General features: G+C 32.6%; 1 protein-coding gene across 5 annotated transcripts in view; it reads right to left on the reverse strand.

Annotated features, from left to right (window-relative positions):
* LOC130452774 (embryonic polarity protein dorsal-like) overlaps window positions 1-21,958 on the reverse strand; it is a 79,116-nt gene that overhangs the window by 23,936 nt on the left and 33,222 nt on the right. For 3 of the 5 annotated variants that reach the window (XR_008911000.1, XM_056792205.1, XM_056792202.1), the window contains one exon: window positions 804-1,000. Coding sequence is in view for 4 of the 5 variants with exons in the window: in XM_056792205.1 (XP_056648183.1) it covers window positions 804-1,000 (197 nt within the window). In the remaining variant the exon portion in view is untranslated. Of the gene's footprint in view, window positions 1-803; window positions 1,001-12,288; window positions 12,468-21,958 lie in introns of all 5 variants that reach the window. The other 2 variants (XM_056792206.1, XM_056792204.1) reach the window with 1 other exon arrangement.

The raw sequence follows: 21,958 nt of genomic DNA on the forward strand, positions 1-21,958 counted from the left end.
TTTTGAGATTGTGTACATCTTCAAAAAGATAAAATGAAAACAGGAGAGAGACCGCATTTGAAAAAAAAAAGAGACAGTGTTTACCATTAGGACAACACACATTCTCACACTTCGGTGATCGCAATGGTTAACTGTTACGAGCTGCTCTCCGAATTGATTGATCACCCACCGTATTCACCAGATCTGGCCCCCAGCGTCTGGTGCCTGTCCTAATAATAATTCTTCGGACGAGGAAGTTATCGCATACGTGAAAGACTATTTTGATTCATTGTTGTAGGTTAAGATTGACTATAAATACCAATACACGTAGTTGTCATTTAAATAAGGTCTAAAAATCGGCGAAATGACGCAATTCACGTTAAAAATCGATGACGTAATTGTTCAAAATATATAAATATTTTCAGAATTGTTGTATGTTACACGGTTTCATAAAGGAATCTTGAAAAAATTGTAATGTAAATACTGACATTAAAAACATTCCAAACATTTTTCCAACTAAAATCAAATTTTAATTTTAGATACAGATACGATTTGTTTAAATTTCGTACATTTTCCTCGAGTTATTTTAAAATCGGATTAGCAACAACCTAAATACATTCCATTAAAAAAATCAATTTCCACTGTAAATTTTATTTTGTTCCGGAAATACTTGAGACATTCCACAGCTAAATCGCACTATAGTGTAGGTTACAAATCAAATAACATCAATTTAATATTTCGAGATTTTGGACACATTATGATGAAAGCCGCTAAGTACCTTTCTCATGGTTCAATTTTATTCACTTTATAATGAAATAACTTACTCAAAAAAGGATCAACGTCCAATAACTGTCTCTGTTCCAAAGATTGCGCCATCTTTGCTCTCTTCACGCATTGAATACCCACATTTTTAAAAGAAATTAACGTGTTATTTCCATCTATTGATACGTTGTTTAATAAAATTATCCCCTTTTCGCAATCCTTGTTATTTGCTTTCGATACCAATTTATAAGGATGAGGCCTTAAAATATAGAAAAAGAAAAATCATTCTTAATAATATTTAACCTCATCTCATATACCATACTATTTATTATATTTGACCTGATGATGAATACAGAGGATTTCGATAATATTTCTTTGCACAAATACAAAATAATAAGTTAACTTTATAACTGTTCAATGACTCTCCACCACATTCCAATACAATATTTTCCTATTAAATTAGTTCTTCAGCACCTTCACCATCGATTTATATCTCTCAACAATAAACGATATTTCGATTCAAACATCAAGTTGGAGAGTTTACTTTCTGTTCAGGTTGTCTTCGTGCTCTTTAGATGTTATTTTAGTCTATTTTTATGTACGAGAGAGTAATAAAACCTACTTACTAATCCAAAACTTAGTCCGGTCAATAATCTAAATATTTCCTAAAATTTTCGTAAATGTACCTGATCTAATTCAATTTTTAGGGGTTTTATTGGTCTTTCATAACTATAAGCTATACAGAACAATACAAAACGGTTTGGACTAGCCAAAATCCATGTGTATTAAATATTACATATCCATATCACGAGATCTATAAGTAATTATTTGCCAATAAAAGAAATTTTGTTTGGCGAAGAAATTGTACAACATACAACATAGGGAGGTGTACAACTTGAGAGGTTTCACTGTATTTGAATTCCAAGAATACGAATTATCCTGAACTGTGTCGAAGCACACTATGGAAACTTTTAAAAGAAGTAGGTTTTCGCTGGAAAAAGGATTCCAGAAAGTCTATTTCAATAGAAAGAAGCGACGTTGTAGTACTAAAGAAGAAATTACCTAAGTATTATGAAAGAAATGTGTTTTATTTAGATGAAACATGGATTAACGAGGGACGTACACCAAATTTCCATCTATAGCTTATGCTCAAGCATTTCCTGATCGTCAGAATCTGCTCTTTTCCTGAACTCAGCCAAAAGGCCGACGATAGAGAATAATACATCCACAGTTGTACCCGCTGCACTCAACATAATCTACTCTACTGTCCAAAAGCTGTTTGGGTCGTCGAGCCATTGTGTTTTGCTCCCATCATCTCCATTGGTTTATTCCTCGCGCAATGAATTGATGCCTCACGTAAAGAAGCCCTTTTGTAACAATCACCACAACCCCAACCCTGCAAAGGAAAAAGCTTTCCTATATCACGGCCAATCTAGAAATAAATAATACGCTGAAAAAAATAGTTCCTATTCTTCCCAACGAATTTATTTCTATTTGTCTGTATTTAACTTTTCCAACACAGAATAATGTTTTTTCACTTTTTTTTATTTTAAATTCTGCTATTTCTTCAAGGCAATCTACTACGTCGCTTTCCAACATTTGACGTCGCTTTTCTTCTCAATTAGCCACTTTTCAACAGTTTCCGTTATCCCTATTACGTCCGGAGTTTTGTGCCAATCCAGTGATCACTCTAACGGTCTTATGGATTAATTTTTTTATGAATTTAATTGTTTTTTTATTTTCTTTTCCTTGACCAAATCGTTTTGTATTAATAGCATATTTTAACAATTTAATTTTGTAATCTTTTTCGGCATCTTTTACTTTCTTTTTGTAAGCCTAAGTGCTTTGGAGTTCCCTTCCACTTTGTTTTTCCATAACCACCCAACAACGAAATCATTTTATTTGTAGATGTAATGTAAATTATTTTGCTATTATCTATCTTAATAAAATTTTGTGATTGCATGTATTTGATTAAAGATAGCATTATAATTTTGAATAATCAACAAATAAAGATAAATAGAAATAAAAAATGGTATCAGAAAAATATGGTTTGAAGTTGTCTGAAGTTCACGCAAACCTAAGCGGTAGCAATAGATATGGCGGTGGCGGACACGTACTACAAAGTCTTTAACCTCATGTTGCTGCGAAGGAAGAATGACCAGGCGAAAGAAAATCTCAATAGAAATTTATATCCACATTTTCAAGCTGTTGATTTAATAATTGTCATTTAAATTATTGAAAACTTATTCCATTGAGTATGAACATTTCTATAATTAGTTCTCTAAGACAATTTACGGAAGATGATGTTAAAATGATTCTAACCTTGAAAAATCAGTCATCCAAAAGCACATACAGAAGGTCATTTGAAAATATAAAAATGTCCATATATCTTATGGTAAGTGTTCGCCACAGCAAACGCTTCTGATTGGCGTGTTTAGTTTTTAATTGATAGGCTTAGGGCCGCTGGGATTTCCAGCACAGTTTTATTATATTTCTCCGTGAAGTGGAGAATTATTATTTACTGCAGCTACCAAATACGCACAGGCATGTAGAAATTCAATGCAACCCATCAAACTTGAGATTTCCACATTAAAACCTATTATAACTTTTGTAATGGCTTTTGCTTCACCATTGCTTCCCTGCTTACCAGAAGCAATTATTTCAATAAGAATAAACAAAAGATTAACGCACCAGTTGATACAGTTTTTGAAATTCGTCATGAATTTAGAATAATTTCTAGTTAAACTACACATGGATAGTCCAGACAACTAAGAAAATAATCAAAATTAGGAACTAAATCAACTTGATGCAACAATGTACAACTACTGAAATGCAAAGATATTTATTCTCTCATACAGTAGAGCAATGCCCAAAGTCTATGACTATAAAATTAAGTGAAAGCTAGTAAGGGAATGGACCTGGTCTCTGAACTCACTGGCACCGGGGTATATAGCAATGAACAAGCTGATCACATGACAAAGAAAGGCGGGACAAGTTTTTTCATAGGACCACAACCTTTTTTAAGTTTCCCAAAAAGACCAAGAACAGAAACAGACCCTAAGTCTGAAACAATCGAAAAAATTTATTTCTTATTCTACAAATTGGTCCCATCAGCAAATATGCTCACTAGATTATTTCTATTGAATTAAGATTTGAAGACCATTGGAAAAACTGCAGAAACCTCTTGGTGTTTCTTCAATGAACCAAAGGGAACATCCGAACACTTCCTCTGTGAGTGGGAGGCTGTCCATCGACAAACCTACGGTATTTACAATCACATTTCTTAAAACCAACAAAAAGTTGGTTAAAACGTTAACAAGATCGATTCATGGCATTTAGGCCCCAACTCATCTATAATCACCTAACCTAAAGAATGAATAATTGGACGACCCAGAGGAAACAGAAAACACCGAGATATCAATCAATCAATAGGTTTGTTGTCGGCACGTGTTACAAATTTATGTAACTTTGTTACATTTAAGACAGTTTTTTAAAACCCAAAATAAAAGAAGTAGCTACTGCAATAATTAGTGGAGAGACAATGATTAAAGTTTTAAGAAAAAAGTAAGAAAGTAAATGTTTGCAAATCGTTAAATGGTTTATGAAGATTAAATTTTATTTTTATTACAGTCATTCTAGTAAAATGTCTTCGTACGATTAATGAAAAGACTATAACAGAGTATTAGTTTGTTTTAATTTAAAATTTAAATGTTGCTACTGGGAAGTTACATTTATTGACAAGCCTACCAAGTAGAATGTATATTTTACACATTAAAACAGTTATGTACTTTCAAATTGTCGGATTAGCTTGCGTATACCATTTCACAGAACAATTTTTTTCAAGATTCCTTCATGTTATTAATTCTAAAGAATTATAACATTTAATGACAAAGTTTTGTAAACATGGAGTTTATTGTCGACCTCAAGGTAGTAAATGAAACTTATCGGTCTATGATATATCATAGAAATGAGCAAATAAATAAATTAAAAGTTTATGTATTGTAGATTATTTGAAGTATTTTTTTTCTTTTTCACCATTACGATAAAATAATTGATTCCGAAAACCGGCGTAATTTAATAGAAAAGATTCTACTAAATGATTGATGTCCGATGCCTTTTGGTTATATAAAACAACTTATACAAATATAGAAAAAATATTTATTGTACAACTAACTTTCTATGTAGCTGGCATAATATTTTGTATGTCTTCTGTATAGAAGGTTGCCGTCTGTTTTCAACCATGTGGTAACATGTTTTTTATGACCAGCAAAGAAATATTTTAGTTGTATAAAGGGATGAAAATCGCTAGCAGCAAGGTTCGGGCTGTACGGAGGATAATCAAACACGTCCCATCCAAATTCCTGTAGTAGTGTTTTTGTTCGCAGTATTATCGTAAAAAAAAACATCTTTTGTTAATAATCCTCGGCGATTGTCCTGCATTGCGTGAAAATTTCTTCATGGTTTCACAAGTGCATTGATTGTTTGTTATCCTATTAAGAAATCAATCAACAAAATGCCTTTTCTGCCCATTATACTTAACTTTAACTTTCGTTAAGGACCAAGTATGCCTCTATTCCATTGATTGTAGTTTAGTTTCATGGTATCGTAAGTTTCATCACCCATTACTATCCGAGAAAGAAAAATAAAATGCACATAACGTAAACAAAGTTTTCGACATAATAAAGAATCAAAGATTTGAAAATGTCGTACATTTCTTCTTCTTGAATTAGAGTTATTGTCTGGATATATTTTGTATCTACATCTTTTTTGACGTTATACTTTTACTGCGTTTGGTATGGAATAATGACTTGTGTCATCATATTTTACCCTGTGCCTTAGCTTATACTAACTGCTTGTGCAACCCTTTACTATGTTAGGTTAGTAGGAGTATTCTCGACCTAGATTGGTCATGGCTAATTCTGTTGTTTCTTCTATCTATTCTATGGGCTTCCAGCATTTGACGTTGTTTTTATGTTAAGTTGGAGCAGATGCTCAATTGGCTCTTCTTCTTCTTGACACTCTTTGCAATAGTTGTACGTTAACACACGTTTTTGGAGTCTAGTGCCAATAGTAAAATGTCCAGTGATCATTCCCATTGTCTTTTGGATTGAGTGTATCGTAAGTTTTTTATTATGTTTTTTGTTTTCACTACATTGATCCTGTGCCAAATCAATGTGTATAACTGTGTTTTTGATAAACGATGTTTACTCTACTCTTCTGTTTGAGAATGGTAGCTGCTACAATTGTCGACACGCATAGCCAACAGTCATTCAAAGCCATAAGACACCAATTAAATTTAACGATAAGTCTTTGCACAATAACAACATAATTCTAATTCTTTGAATACATACAAAATATCGATATTTTTGTAACAAAAAGTATACGTATACTGCTTAACATAATCATAGTTATAAATATGTTGGACAAAATAATAGGCATATAGTTTAATTAGACAAAAATTTATGATTTACATATATATACGGGAATTATGTAAAAATCTCTGGACTTTGTTTCTAATAACAATGCAAAATAATTCATATATTCAGTTGTCTTCAAAAGTTGGTTTATACAGATAAATCAAAATTGAATTCTAAATAAAAATAAAAATAATTGACTTTTTATATAACAATATACATAAAAAAAGACCAACTTTCAACTATTGTTTTCTTCTGAAAACTAAAGTACGAATTTTGATACGTTGAACTACAACTATAGATAATCTTTATACAGAGTGATTAATTCATAAGTGTGAATATTTACACAAACAACAAAAACCTTTTTGATACAGTAGATAGCAATCAAAATTATATGCGATCCGAACTGTCAATGTATTTCCTTGTTTTAGGAAATAGATTCTACATTATCACAAATTTTGAGAGCCGTAATTTATTATGCATAGACTCAAGCTAGAACCAGACCTGTTAAAAGGCGCCTACATAGACCGGGAGGTATTGGACTAGTGACTGTCCGCGATTTTTATCATTCCTGCCTTTTTAAGAACCGAAAGAGTAAAGAAGGAACTTACGATTCCTGAAAAAATACTTGGTTTGCATTGACAATTTTCTAGAAAAATAATATTTTCTTTGCAGAAATTGATCCTCTGGTGATTTTTGGATTCCTGCTATATTGATAGAACGATAGTTTATCATCGATTTTATTACTAAAACGGCAGGAAAGTTATAAGGTTAGGGGTAGGCAGAATAATCGAAAAATAACCTATTAATCGGGTGATCGATTAATCGATATATATTTTTAAAAATAATCGGTAATCGATTAATCGAAAATAATCAAACAATCGAAAAATATGGAATAATCGGAAAATATCGATTAATCAGAAAATATAAAAATATCGATAAGATAATCTTGAGGTCGTTAAAAAGTTTCGCGGCTATGACATACACACTATTTTTCGTACAATCGTTAAAATAATCAATTTAACGATTAAAAAATTTAATTTCTGAATAATTATTTCAACATAATCCAAATGTCTTCTGTAGGTTCATTATTTGGTTTGTTTTTATTGGGAATCAAATCATAATGTCTTCTGTATGTTCCTAGTGGTATACTCGCCCTTTATCTTGTTTTGTTGTAGGAATCAAACCACAATCGTTCTTTTGAAGCTTTATTTCCGATTTTCAATCAATCGATTATTTTTGATTATTTGTGATTAATCGAAAATATTCGATTGTTTTCTATAATCGATTATATTTTTTGATAATTGCCCAGCCCAGCCCTGTCCTGGGTTTCCGGGATTTTCTGATTTTAGCAATAAAATCAAAGATAAACTATCGACAGGAATCGGAAAATCACGACCGGGCACTTTTTTGGAAAATCTCATTTCTCGAGGAAAATAACAATGGGAACACGAGAAGTTTTCCAAGAATCGTAAGTGCTTTCTATATTCATTCAGTACTCAGACAGCAATCAGAAAATAGCGGACAAAACTCGGTCCAATCCCTCCCGGTCTATGAGTAGAAGACAAAAATCGAGTCAGATCTAAATATTTTTGCATTTAAAAGATTTAATCACAACGTAAATTTGAAAGAATTTGGATAGGTAATAGCCATCTTTATTAAAAGAACTTTCTTAGTGACGCTTTGTGCGCGTGCGTACCTGTCACAAATAAAATCGATTTTATTGAAATTGCCGCTATTACGATAATTACGTAATATACCACTCTGGGTCAGTGTTGCCACAATTTAAAAGCTGAATGTAAAAATTGAACTAGAAAATGTACTAGATTGTACCAACTTCAAAAAAATTTAATAAAATTATAGAAATATGTATAAACATAAATTTAAATTAAATTTTTTTTCCAAAAATGTTATAGACTGTGTCAATTATTATTTTAAGGATGAAAAATTTATATAAAGTTTACCGATAAAATTAGCAATGCAGTACAAAAATCACACGATCTAAATATAAATCAACTTTGCTCTGTTTTCTAATTATTGTTACAATCTAGTACAATTTCTAGTTTATTTTATTAAACTAAAATATAAAATAACTTTATATTTGCGAACGCAGGGAAAATGTATTAGAAAAAAGGAAAAATGTAATAGCTTATAAAATACACTAAAATGTACTAAAATTGTACAATTGTACTAGCTCTGGCAACACTGCTCTGGGTACGTTGAAACATCGTCGTGTTCTACTCGTCACATATGCATCAATATAATAAAAAACTGAGATATTAAATATTATCGAACGTTTACAAAATATACACAGAAAACTTCGATTAACAACCCAAAATAAGAAAAATTCTTATTTATTTTCATTTTATTGTTCTATGAATATTTATTTTTATTTATCTGTTTAAACCCACATTAAAATATAAATGTTTCTTTGACATTACCGATTCTGGCTAGACTAAATTTGGATGCGCATAACATTTACAAATTTCAATTAACTTATTGTCGATAAAACAGAAACGTTTGTCTTGCAGTTGCACCACCTTTAACTTTAGGTAATCTAGCGGTTTATTACTCACGTATTATCTCGAAATTGTGGTAAAAAATTTTCACTGTATATGAGGAATACTTATCATTTCTCCGAGCTTGAGTCATCAGATAAAGACCATTTTTATTAATTCTGTTATAATTTAAAACGTAGATAAAAACTATTAATGATTGTTTAATTAATTCAAATGCAACTATTGCCTACGTGGAGATTTATTTGAAAAACTTGATAAAGATGGGATGAACCAGGTTTTGATAGTAGCAATGTGGAACAGTCAGTTTATATAGATTTTTATTTTGCTATTTACTAATTTGTACCAAGCACGTATTTTTTATTTGAAACTTTCTAAAAATGTCATTGAATTTATAATATACAGGGTGTTACTGGAGTTGATATGACAAATTGGGAGTGAAATTAATCAATAAATAAAAAAATTTTTCTCATACGACCCCTCGTTTCTGAGTTATAGGCATTTAAAGTTACAAAATCAGAACTACTACACTACTATCTGAACGCCAAGGGCGGCTCAGAAATCAATTTTTAAATCAATTTTTCAACAAAAGCTTATTCTTTGTTCAACTTGATAAAATGTATAGTTTAGGAGATATGTAGATTTTCAGATCGTTGTACATGCCAAGTAAACCGTTAGCCATAAAGAGACATTCTGAAGAAAATTATCATAAATTGTAATTATCCTCAACGTATAACAAAAAGTGATAAAAATAGTAAATGTTTTCTTCGATTTGAGGCAAAACTGCAAGTCTTAAATAAAAAATTGAATATCAATGTCACAGAAGTGTCGCTGCTGAAAATGAGTTTTAAAATGCCAAAATTTAATTTCAATTTTCATGGTAGTAAATAGTGTTCCAATTAAGAAGGAAAAAGCTACGAGGAAGTTGATGATAATAAAATTGGAAATGAAGACGGTGATGGTTTTGAAGATTTCGAAGATGTACAGAAATAGGGAAGATCTGTCCAAATCTAACAATAAAGAAATGACATCAAACAGACAAAAACTAATGGATAATTGATTAGAATTCAAAATTAGTATATTACGTAGCAAGAGTTGTAACACATTAGACACGAAGTGAAAAATTTGTTGAGTGCGTAATGGGCTTACAACGTACTATAATTTTCATTCATATACCATTCATGTTTTTCCATTAAATAAAAAACATGCTACTTAAGAAAAGAAATTGGATAATGTGCTGCCTACATTTAGGGGCATCATTGTTTCAATCCTAAATATATCTCGATAATGCTAAAAGTTTTTATGTTTTTTAATTGACTAAATTTGTATAAATAGGTCAAATAAAGTCTCAAGTAAATAAAAATTTTATTGTGATTAAATTAAACCAAGAATTTTAAGTTTTCTCCTCAAAACGCACGTGTATGTTATGAGATCTCATAACGCGCATGTTATTGTTAAATGTCATTTACAAGGAATGTTGACAGTGAGATTTTTGACGTATACAGACATGGACGTAGAAAAATGTCATTTACAAGGAATGTTGACAGTGAGATTTTTGACGTTTACAGACATGTCATTTACAAGAAATGTTGACAGTGAGATTTTTGACGTTTACAGATATGGGCGAAGAAAAATGTCATTTACAAGGAATGTTGACAGTGCGATTTTTGACGTATAGAGACATGGGCGTAGAAAAATGTCCTTTACAAGGAATGTTGACAGTGCGATTTTTGACGTATACAGACATGGACGTAGAAAAATGTCATTTACAAGGAATGTTGACAGTGAGATTTTTGACGTATACAGACATGGACGTAGAAAAATGTCATTTACAAGGAATGTTGACAGTGCTATTTTTGACGTTTACAGACATGGGCGTAGAAAAAGAGTATTTATAGAGAAAAAGATTAATGTATTAAAAAATATTATAATGAATAAACAAATCAGTATAAAGTATCTGAATTGAATAGCATGATTTACATTTATATTTTATGAGTTTTTCTATGACATAAATATAATTAGAATCCAATAAATCAACTTTTTTACATAATAAAAATTGCAGCATTCACATTTTTAGATTGAACTCCCTTCGAATCCTATCTTAATATTTGATAGATTTGAATTTTTTTTGTTTATCATGGAATTTCACACTTTTTGAGTAATTTTAGTGTGAAATTTCAATAATTAGCTAAAAATTGTACTGATCAAAAAATATTTTACGTTTTCCGAGAAAAATTTTACCATAGTAATGTATAGTTTTTATATCATCAAAAGCCAGGGCTTCCAATGAGCAAAAAGCCCATCGAATTCTAAAAAAGCGTAAGAATTTTTCATTGAAAATGAGGGAGAGGGAGAAATGCTTTATTGTCAAGAAATTGTTACAATTTGTAGACAAAAACTTGTAAAAAACAAAAAAAATAACTAAATAAAGATACAAATAAAATAAAATTTCAATATAAAGAAGAAAACCACAATAAATTTTTTTCGCATTTTTTCGCATTGTAAAGTATTATGAACGTGGAGTAAGTAGGTAAAGGTCGTGCTCCGCGTTCCTAAGTGGATAGCCGTTCAACGATCTTTCAGAAATTGGAGAAGTCTGCTTACGAATTAGGCAAACGGATTCAAAGATGAATAATGAAGGAAGAGTCAGAATTTTTTTTCTTTTAAAGAAGTCCCTGCAGTGAGACCTGCTGTTTAGTCCGAGTAAATATCTAACAGCTCTATTTTGTAGTTTGAAGATTCAACTTTATAAGGAGACTAAATAAGGGCATAATAGACTGTTGGGGAGATGGATAAGTTCAGTTCTTTGGAAATTGATCTCAGCGCAAAACAGGAGGAACTCAATTTTTTAGATAAGGCGGCAATATGTAAATCCCATTTCAATTGTCCACAGCAAGCTCTTAGAATTTTACAGATTTTATGTGTAAATTTATTTTTGGACTTTTGTAAACGGTCCTTGTTTCTTGGAAATTTAGTCACAATGGAACGCTTCAAGGGAGAGATTTCCATCAGACGCGAACGTACTTTGAAAATAAATAATCATTATCCTAAAAAGACTTTTGGTTCTCTTGTATCTATAGAGTCACTTTCGTACGAGATGTCTGCACTAAGTCTAGACACTTGACTATACATGCTCGTATTTTCTCTACAACAAATGGAGTAGAAGCAGGTGGTTTGAGGAATAGAGTTGACGAGTTACTTTACCATGTTTACTATTCAACCACGTTCGAGTTCTCGACTTTACAGTTATGATTTCAAATGTACAATTGAAGGGATAGTTAGTACTTAACTGCTAAATTCACGAATGGAAACTAGGCCTTAGGAGAAGTTATCGTGGACGAAGAGTCAGACGCGGAAAACGATTTCATTTAAGGTTATTACAATATAACGCGTTTTGTAGTTATTTTTTATTAAATTTGATTCAATACATTTTTAATTATGCTTAACAATCAATTATAAAAAATTAGCATTACATGTTTTTCTCTTACCAACAACTTAGTTGCACTAAATTAGATTTTTTTATTGCAGTATGAGAAACGTTTCTGTTTTAGTAGGAAAGACATATAAGCATAAACTACACACTAAAGCCAATCATTTTTTTGTAATTGCAAACTTACTTCGAAAGGGATCGACCCTGATTTCCTCACGTACCCTTAAGGCATGTTCAATGTCTTTTTTCTTAACACACTGAATGCCCAAATTCGAGAAATGAACTGTCATTGTATCAGTCGGGATTTCTAATGTACACACGCCCCTCTTACAACCTTCTCTACCGACTAAATTATGCGGATGTGGCCTGAAAGTGTTTCAACATTAAAAGATGCGTGAAATAAGATCTGGTTCTCATTTAACTGTGCTATAACATTTATGATATACCCCTATAATATCACAATTGTAGACAGAGATTTTATAGAACAACCAAATAAGATTTTTTTCTAATGCCGTTAAAAGATAAATTACCAATATAAATTTATAAACAAATTGATGGGTTATTGCAAAATCTATTTAAACTACTACCATTTCAATTATTTGACCGGTCTACTTTTAATCGGTTCAATTGCCTTCAGGACAATTAACATTAGTTCAGAGTAGGGATGACGATCTGAAATCAATAAATCGAAGAATCGATTCCTTGGACCAAATAAATCACCATTGAAAATCGACAATCGATTTTTTCTGTTTTGGTAAATAAAAATACAACATCATTTATCACCGGCAGTTGTGCATCTAAAGTATGATCCTATACTTCACTGGCTAGAACAAAAACTATGTTCACCCAACAGCCGTGATGTAAATGAGTAACGTGCCTGTTCCTTGTGAGCTCCTTTTTTGAATTGCCGGCAACATCGCAAGTCATAAGCGGAACCGCTTGGATCCCAGTAGACTTGACAGACTGTTGTTTTTAAAATTTAGACATTTAGAAAATAATTGTCTTCTTCTATACCTGATCTTACACTTTGATATGGTAATGAAAATAATTGTTATTATGGAATTCTCTGAACTAAAAAATACTATTTTTTAAAAATCGATCTTATAAAGGTTACGATTCGAATCGATTCAAAGATCGATCTTTTTTCGGAAAGAATCGCCACCCCTATTTGAGAATTAAAGTGGAACATTGACAATGTGTACGAATCAACTCAAGTTATGAATATAGTTTTGTTTTAAATTTTTCTCTATATGAGGTTCCTGTAAACTGCAACATGCAGTCGAGTATTGACATTACAGTCTCTTAAGGAATGAAATAAACGAGGATCATTGTTCGGTCAACAATGGCAGATGCAATTAAAAAGTTGCTCGCCCAAAATTCATCGGCAACTGACTGAGATTTATGGTAAAGAGTGCATGTCTGCAAATACTGCAGAAGCTATTGCTGATGGTTGAACTGAAGTTCACAGTGAAGAACGGAAGGGAAGATCGCCGGAACAGTGAGATGTTTAAAGATCGGATTGTCACTTGTTGAAGTTTTCCAAGAACGAAAAAACTTTAACAAAAGCGTGGGGTAACGCAAGGTGAGTAGCCATTGGGTTCCCCATAGAGCAGCGCCTTGACTGTGCTCTCAAATTTCTTCAACAATGTGAGGGGGTAGGCAACAAAGAGAATTTGGTGGACTCTATCGTCACATGAGATATTTTATTACACCCCTGAAACAAAACAACAATTTCTGGTTCACCACCACTAAATAAATTCAATCAAACGTTATCGGCTGTTGTTACGACTTCTAAATTTTATATGGAAGCTAAACCTGGCAACGCTGCGACCACGAGGGCCCAGAAGAGGGAAAACAAAAACCCAGGTCATTCAAGATACACACCCCAAGAGTAGCAGACGTAAAATTTATAAAAATTCGTTTAATGTATAATAATTCAATATCAATATATGAGATGCAAGGATAATATAAGTAATTAAAGTTGTGCGTTTACGAAATACAATAGTGTATCATTATTATTATAATAAAAGAAGAAAAGAACAAACACCGACACTTAAACAGCTGTGTTTTTGGATAGGAAGAGGGTAACTTATCGATTTAATGCAACATGGAACAGTAAACTCAGACAGATATTGTGAAACATAGACCAAACCCCGGCAAGCATTCCAGTATTGTCGATGACTGACGGAATCACAGAAGCTTTTGGGTGGACTGTTCTGCTCTAGCCCCTTACAGCCGGGACTTATCTGTTCTCAAAGCTGAAGGAACACTTAGGTGGCGACGATGAAGTCCGAACAGAAGTCACACGCTTCCTCAAAGGATTGGCTGGAGATTTCTTCGACTAGTTGGTCCAAATCTCTCGAAAAACATGTAGACTAAATTAAAAGTAGACAACAGTGTAACCTTTTCAATGATGTATATATTAACAACAATAAACAATATTTTTTAATTGAAAAAAATATATGGGAAACTTACTTTTGATACAGCCCGCTTATATATAAATGTAGTAACAAGAACTGCAAATTGCAGTTGTCATTCAGGTGTTCAGGATAATATACGAGAGGGCACCCAACAATAACCGGAATTATGTTTTAAATGCTATATATTTACAAAACATCCTTATCCCCTTCAAGTTACTCTCCATTACAAGTAAAACATTTGTCCCAGCGGTGCTTCCACTGTTCGAAACATTGTTTGAACTCATCTTTAGAGATGGCTGCAAGCTCCTGTCTCGTCTTTTCTTGGTGTCTTCAATGTTTTCGTCCTTTCATGCGTGGAAACAAGAAAAAGTCGCACGGAGCCAGGTCAGGCGAGTAAAGTGCGTGGGGCAGCGGAACAATGTTATTTTTAACCAAAAACTGGCTAACAGTGATGGCTGAGTGTGCAGAAGCGTTGTCATGATGGAAGAACCAATCACCTGTTTGTTGAAGCGAGCTCCAAGATATTCCACTGATTTCAGACAGTTGATCAATTGTCTCTCGACGGTCTATGCACAAAAGCTTTCGAATTCTTTCAATATTTTCATCGATTCGGGCAGTTGATGGACGTCCAGAGCGAGGTTTGTCATCAAGGGACATATCGCCGTTTTAAATCGAGAAAACCACTCATACATTTTAGTTTTCCCCATAGCATCATCTTTGTAAGCAGTTTTAAACATAAGAACAGTTTCAGCAGCGTTTTTGCCATCATACGGCATAGCGGCAGTGAAAAAGCAGTAGCAAAAACGGTCACTAGTGACGAACAGAACGTGGCAGGTCAACGGCCCGCGCGGCACTGAACTGGCAACGTGTTGCGCTCGGCAGGCCATAGCGGCAGAAATAAGTACTACAAAAGCTCCATCCATGGCAATGCTATTCCGGTTACTTCTGGGCACCTCCTCGTTGTTAAACTATATAAAGGTTTGTCATATTCTTTGCCACTGGTATTCTACTTTTCCTTCATTTTGCACATTCAAGAGCGAGGAGTGGCTTCAGCAAACAATTTTTCATAAAAAAGAATAGCAATTCCCAGACTGTCTCAAGACTTAGTCGTAGTGGAGTGGCTAAGAGTTCTTTTATGCTAACTCTAACGACAGGCTCAAAAAGAGAAATTTTCTGGTACTACCAGCAGAATAGAATAGGAGCAAAAAAGTGTGGTAAGCTTGGGGTATTTGAAAAAATGTCATTAGTCTATCAAACACCATTAAGAATTTATTTCATTCTTTTTGGCTCCACGTGTGATATTTCTCAGTGTAATCCTCCATCTGAAGGATTAAATTTTATAGTTACGAGTTTACCTTGCAGCTTAAAATATTATTTTCTAGAGAAGATACGAGTTTTATTTTCTCATAGTAAAACATCAATGTTACTTTAGGTTTTATTTTCTGCGAGAACATCACTATTGTGAAATAAGGAACAATTTTACTTTCAAATTCAACGACGTAAAAATCTGCTAGATAATGCCGTCAGCTCTGTGGTCCCAACGTTGTAGATCGAACATAAAAAGGAAGGAAAGCAGCATACGAAATCTTGATAAACTCATTGAAATTATCATCGTATTTATAGTTGTGCATCTATTAAAGATATTACTAATGTATTGGAATATGGCATAGATGCCTCAAATGTTCAGTCCCCATCTTCTTTAATCTTCAGCCTGTTTACTAGCTTTCTTTATTTCTGCATATTTTCCACTTCCATTCGTTCCAAATTCATCTCGGTCTTCTCTATCACAGTGCACTCTACCATCATTCCTCTTCATATATTATGTTTCAGCATCTTATTATTGATTTTTCATTATCTTCGCCATATTCTCGTCCACCAGCACTTCTTCTATTCTTTTGTTCTGTTATTATTTCTTTGTTCACCAACATTGTGTATTTGCACCAAATGCTCTATACGTAGCTTGTACCTTGTCTCCTACTTCTTCTGTTTATTTGAGGAACTATTTATTACATGTTTAAAATAAGACAAATAACAAATCACCAATTCCTTTTCCCTCAGGACTACAAGGTATATATTGAAAATATAAGTTACCCTCTACAATTGTGATATTTGAATTTAGATAGCTAGTGATGATGATAATTGACGCTAGAGTCTATTTAGATTGTTTTTAAATCTTATGCGCATGAGCCGAAATGATAAATTAACATAAACGATGATTTGTTGATTTGATTTTTTTCCTTTAAAATATGTATTTTTATATGTATATTTGAATAACAGCTTATAAAGGATCGTAATGTACTTTTGCATCAATTTTCGTAGCAAAAAGCTGCTCGCTGCAACGACGCGCAGTTTTCTTCCGTTTAGTGCTTTTTAAGTAGATTCTTATTTCTGGTGCAATCTTTCATTTCATCCAAAACAACACTATACTATGTGATAGAATTGAAAAGCAAGAGCTGTTTTAAAAAGACTTGCAATTCCTAGACTAAAAGACTTAAATCATTTTTTCCACGAATTACCATAAATATTTTTTCTTTGTTATCGCCCTATCACTATCAACGGTGAGTATTATGCGAACTTATTGCAACGTTTGTGCGAAAAAATTAAGCAAAACGTCCGCATTTGTCTTAGAAGAAAGTGTTGTTTAATCAAGGCTCACACATCTGTTATTCCAATGGCTAAAATTAAATGAATTAGAGTTTGAATTACTTCATTATGCAACTTATCTGACAGATTTAGCCCCTTCGGATTATTTTCTGTTCCCAGACTTTGTTGGGCCAGGTACTTCTGGGACCATTCTCGTAGACAGGTAGTTCAATTGGAGAATATTCTCATTTTTTGAAACTTAACGAATACAACGGACCCGTTCTATGAATATTTTGGAACTACTTAGAAGATGTAGTTTAGTATTTTATTGCGACAATCCTCGTACCTCATTTTTTTTGTGGACTTTTTCACAATTTCAGTTTCTTAGAAAAAAAAGTCTATTTATTCTCAATACTTCCAAGAACAATATTATCCTAACAATTTTTCACCGCCCACATCTCAAAGAATAAATAAATCAAAGCCGTGAATCAATTCAAATAAAAATTATAATGCATATTATTTAGTTTGAAAACACGTTCCAAACTGTCAAGGTTGAATAACGTAATTAAACATACCAACTACTTTTTAATTGCTTGTTTATTAAGACGATAAAACAGTCGTTAAAAGTACTTGGAGATAATCATAATAAACAATAAGAATAAAAATCAAATCAATTGTTTAGTATTCTAATAAACAGTTTTGCTTCTAATAAATTGGCCTTATTCGATCCTAGTTATCTGGATAATCATTTTGTAGTCTCCTTGGAGGCTCTCTGATATTAGAGAATCCTCTAAGAGTCGCTGGTTTAATAGTAAGACTCTTGTACTAGATCCTATGAGTTTACTTCGTGTGCTTATAAGAGTTTGACAGTTTCCTTCTCTATCTCACAGAGCCAGCAGTGCGGATAAGTATCATAGTCTTTGCCCTCCGTTTACTTAGCTGTAACTGTTTATTTCGAGGTGCAGCTAAACAACAGGAGCGATTGCTCTTTTATTTTTATTTTACACAGCTATGTTATGTTGATTTCTTACTGTAGCTTTGGGTGCACCCATCGGTTGAGTGGCTCCCAGCTTGACCAGTTCGTCAACAATGTCATGAGTCTTCTACGACAAGGAAACTAGAGGAATTGTCTGTCTGTCTGTCGCAAGCTAGCTTATGGAGCGCCTTGTTATTCCAGTTTTGAATTGGTGGTCATACTTTGTAGAGCCACTTCACTCTCTAGATGTACATACTAGTGTGGTTATTCTTGATTCGTTGAGTATGGCCACCAGTTAGGTCTATATAACAGAAACGTACTTTCTTAGGGCAAGGACATGTAATTCAATCCCTTTGCGCTGTTGGATTCTGTCAGAAGAAGCTTTTGCTCCGAGTTCGTGTTTTTTAACCAGTACTGCACCAGATTGCTCGTAACTTTGCAAATTGGTATTCTTGGAAGCACTAACATCAATCGTCTCAATCGGAAGAATTCAGGTATGCAACGATCTGCAAAAGTTTTTTAAACAAAAGATCTATCCGTCATTGCAAAAGAATTAGATCAGATTCCCATCTAAGTTACTTGAGACCCGGATACCAGTTCTACTATCCATCATTTATTATATTGAATAAGTATTGGAAAACTGCGAATCGGACTTTCTTTGAATCTCAAATAGAGAAAATTTTAACATTTTTTTGATAAATCGGCATAATTTGGTTGCATAGTGAATGTTGAATTATTTGGCATTGAAGATGATGGAATGTTTTACCAAATCAGAGGTGGGTATTGCTTGATAAATGTCCAAATTTGTTCCTCTAGTAGGATAACTATGAATGGGTCTCTCAGTTAAGTTGTGAAAGTGTTTGCGAACCAAACAAAAAGATTCTAAAATAAAAAGAGACGGGAGAGTTAGAAATATGTATTTTTTGTAACTTGAAGATAGATCAGAAGAGGTGCAAACTACAAGACCACCAGAAAAGCAAATCATAGCAAAAATGCGATTCGAACAATGCGTATTAAGTTGTTAAAACAGTACGAAACTCGAGCTGTAATGTACAGATACCATTGAAAAGCACCGTCAAATATGTAGACCAAGAAACTCGAATTTGAAGATTGGATAAGTCATTGTTGAGTTTTAGAAGTCGAAAAACTCGTTTGTAGGATAAAATTTAAAGTTTTCTCAGTGTTTGCTTCAGATCAGGACTTATAGTAATGAGATCTTTGCTCATAGTAGTATGTAAAGCTTGTATATCTGGACCACTCCAGGTTACACTGGTGTCGTCCGCAAATAAAGTGAATTTACCATTAATTCGTAAATCTATAACATCATTAATGAATATCAAAAAGAGAATTGAACCTAAAACTGAACCCTGAGGTACACCACTGCCAATTGGTAAATTACTCGAAACCTTACCATCAGGTCATACCAGTTGTTTTCTACATTCAAGATATAATAAACCATTTCAAGGAAACACGTCGGATGTCATAATCTTCTAGTTAATCGGAACTTCATGAGTTATGAAATTTGGTGAAGTTTTCTTTAGAGAAAATCCTCAGCAACTGAGTGTTTTTCTCAAGAGATTTACAAGGTAATATAAAATTCGGCGAAAACTGCTTTACGGTCAGAGAGAGCTTAATTAATTACTGAATCACATCATGGGATAGGAAGTGGGAAACTATGTAATCTAGAATGTGCATATTTAGCTGAAATGACTCAAAAATATTTACCAGAGACTCTCGAATGGTACAATCATTAGTGAAGTCAATGTTAAAATCAGAGCGTCGAGTAAATTTAGAAGGTTTTTGAGAAAACAATGAATATTTGATTGAGGAGGTCTATAAATATAAATTATACATAAATCGATAGTTTTGTTTTTTATGGAAAACTCTACTAGTAAAAAATCATAATTCAATACATCCGAGAAGTACTTGCAGGAAGACAAAATTAGTGTTCTTCCGTTAATTACCTCATACCTCATCATATCTACTAATAACTTGTATTTGTCAATAAAAAATGGTTAATTTTCATGTAGCCAGTGTTCAAAAATAGTCACTATCAGCGGGAACCCCAATTTCTCCAAAAACAAATACAACTCATCCGTTTTGTTGCGTATAGATTGAAATGACTGAATAATAATTACAACCATTTTCAATTTAGAGTCCTTACAACTAAGTGAGGATTCTAGTTCCTCTGGACACGTCATATTATCTAATAATTTCTCCTAGACGAATCTCTAATTTGTTGTTGGTGAATTGTTCATTTCGAGGTGGTGTAAGTTCTGTAGGATAGATCATCATCCACTTCAACTGAACTTATGCCATCATGAAATTCATAGTAAATTGCCCTTAAAGCTATGGGATCAACAGACAGATCTATTTTAACACTTGTGGAAGTATAACCTTCAAAACTTACAGACGTTGGTTGGTCATGTAGATAGGCGAGGAATAGCTTGAGAGACGATAATATAGATATTCCAGATTCGTTTATAATTTGTACTATTATAAGTATTTTCATTTGAATGACCAGAAACAGTATCAAAAAGCCCCCAGAGAGGCAAAGAATACTAAGAACACGCGCACTTGGTAGCGTAGATCCCTTCAAACTATCATACGAACAAGGTATTAGCACCATTGGGTGCTAATTTTATCTCGAAATGATTCAATAAATGAATTATTTTGATTAGAAGTTTTTTCTTTGTTTTTCGTTGTGCGTAAAAGAAGGATAACCTGTTAAAATATGCGCATAAGACTCAAAGTAGCAACAACAGAAATAGACCTAAGCTTCAAAGTTTATCTCTCAATTTAACCTACGTTCATAATATAAGAATGATAATAATTTATGATTAAAATATGATAGTCCAATTAAATTATTTTATAAAACACGCAATAAGAACAAACTTATACAATTAATAAATAGATTATATATTAAAAAAAATTGGTTAACATGCACTTGTAACAAAACACTCTAAACACATCATCAAGCAAATACAGAACTACTTTGGTAAGCTTGGCAACATTAAACAAAAGTTTAAAAAAAGTTAAAAAGACTTTTTGCTGTTATATCCAAGCGAGTTAACTTCAAAAAAAAATGGTATTTGTAAAGGTTTTCGTTTGCAAAATATTGGGATAATAGGATTCCATCATTTTTAGCAACATTTAAAAATCTAAATATTTAAAACGAAAATTACCACAATTTAATGTATGTTAACCTTCCATTAGGCGCGCGGGTATTTCTAACGTATGTATTTGGTCGCGTTGTATCTAGCAGATACATTATATCAAATATATTTTTTTTTTGTTATTAATATTTTTAATATATTAATACAGCAAATTTTGTATGAATACTTCTTTTCTCCGCTTTTAATTTAACATTTTTTAAAGTAAAAAAGAAATAATTATTTTATATGTAAAATGTGTAAAATTTTAATTAGGTTATCGTCAGAACTAGGTTTAAAGTTACATTATTTATTCAAAATATTTTACAAACTTATGAATTTAATAGGAGTAATCACCCTCTTCAATTTCTTTATTATAACATTTAATACAAATCATATTTGTATGGAGTTTTATACATAAATGAATTCCACATTTTTTACAACTATATGCAGACACTGAGATTTTCTTATTTTCTACATATCATGGTTCGCATCGCTTTCATTACTTGGTCCAAGTTTTGCCTCGTGAACTTCTTGATGTGCTTCCAAAATTTTGTAATTTTTGAGCAAATCTTTGGTTTGTCGTGGAAGACTTTTTATTTGGGCCCTAACTTTTAGTTGTTCGTCTAGCAAGGCTAGTCCTAATTTTTTCAAATATTCTCTTCTTGTGACAAACGTATTTTTGTTTCCAAGAAATATCACCCGCAAGTTGATTCCAGCTACGTT

This window comes from Diorhabda sublineata, chromosome 2 (assembly GCF_026230105.1).
Source record: "Diorhabda sublineata isolate icDioSubl1.1 chromosome 2, icDioSubl1.1, whole genome shotgun sequence".
In the NCBI taxonomy this organism is placed as follows: domain Eukaryota; kingdom Metazoa; phylum Arthropoda; class Insecta; order Coleoptera; family Chrysomelidae; genus Diorhabda; species Diorhabda sublineata.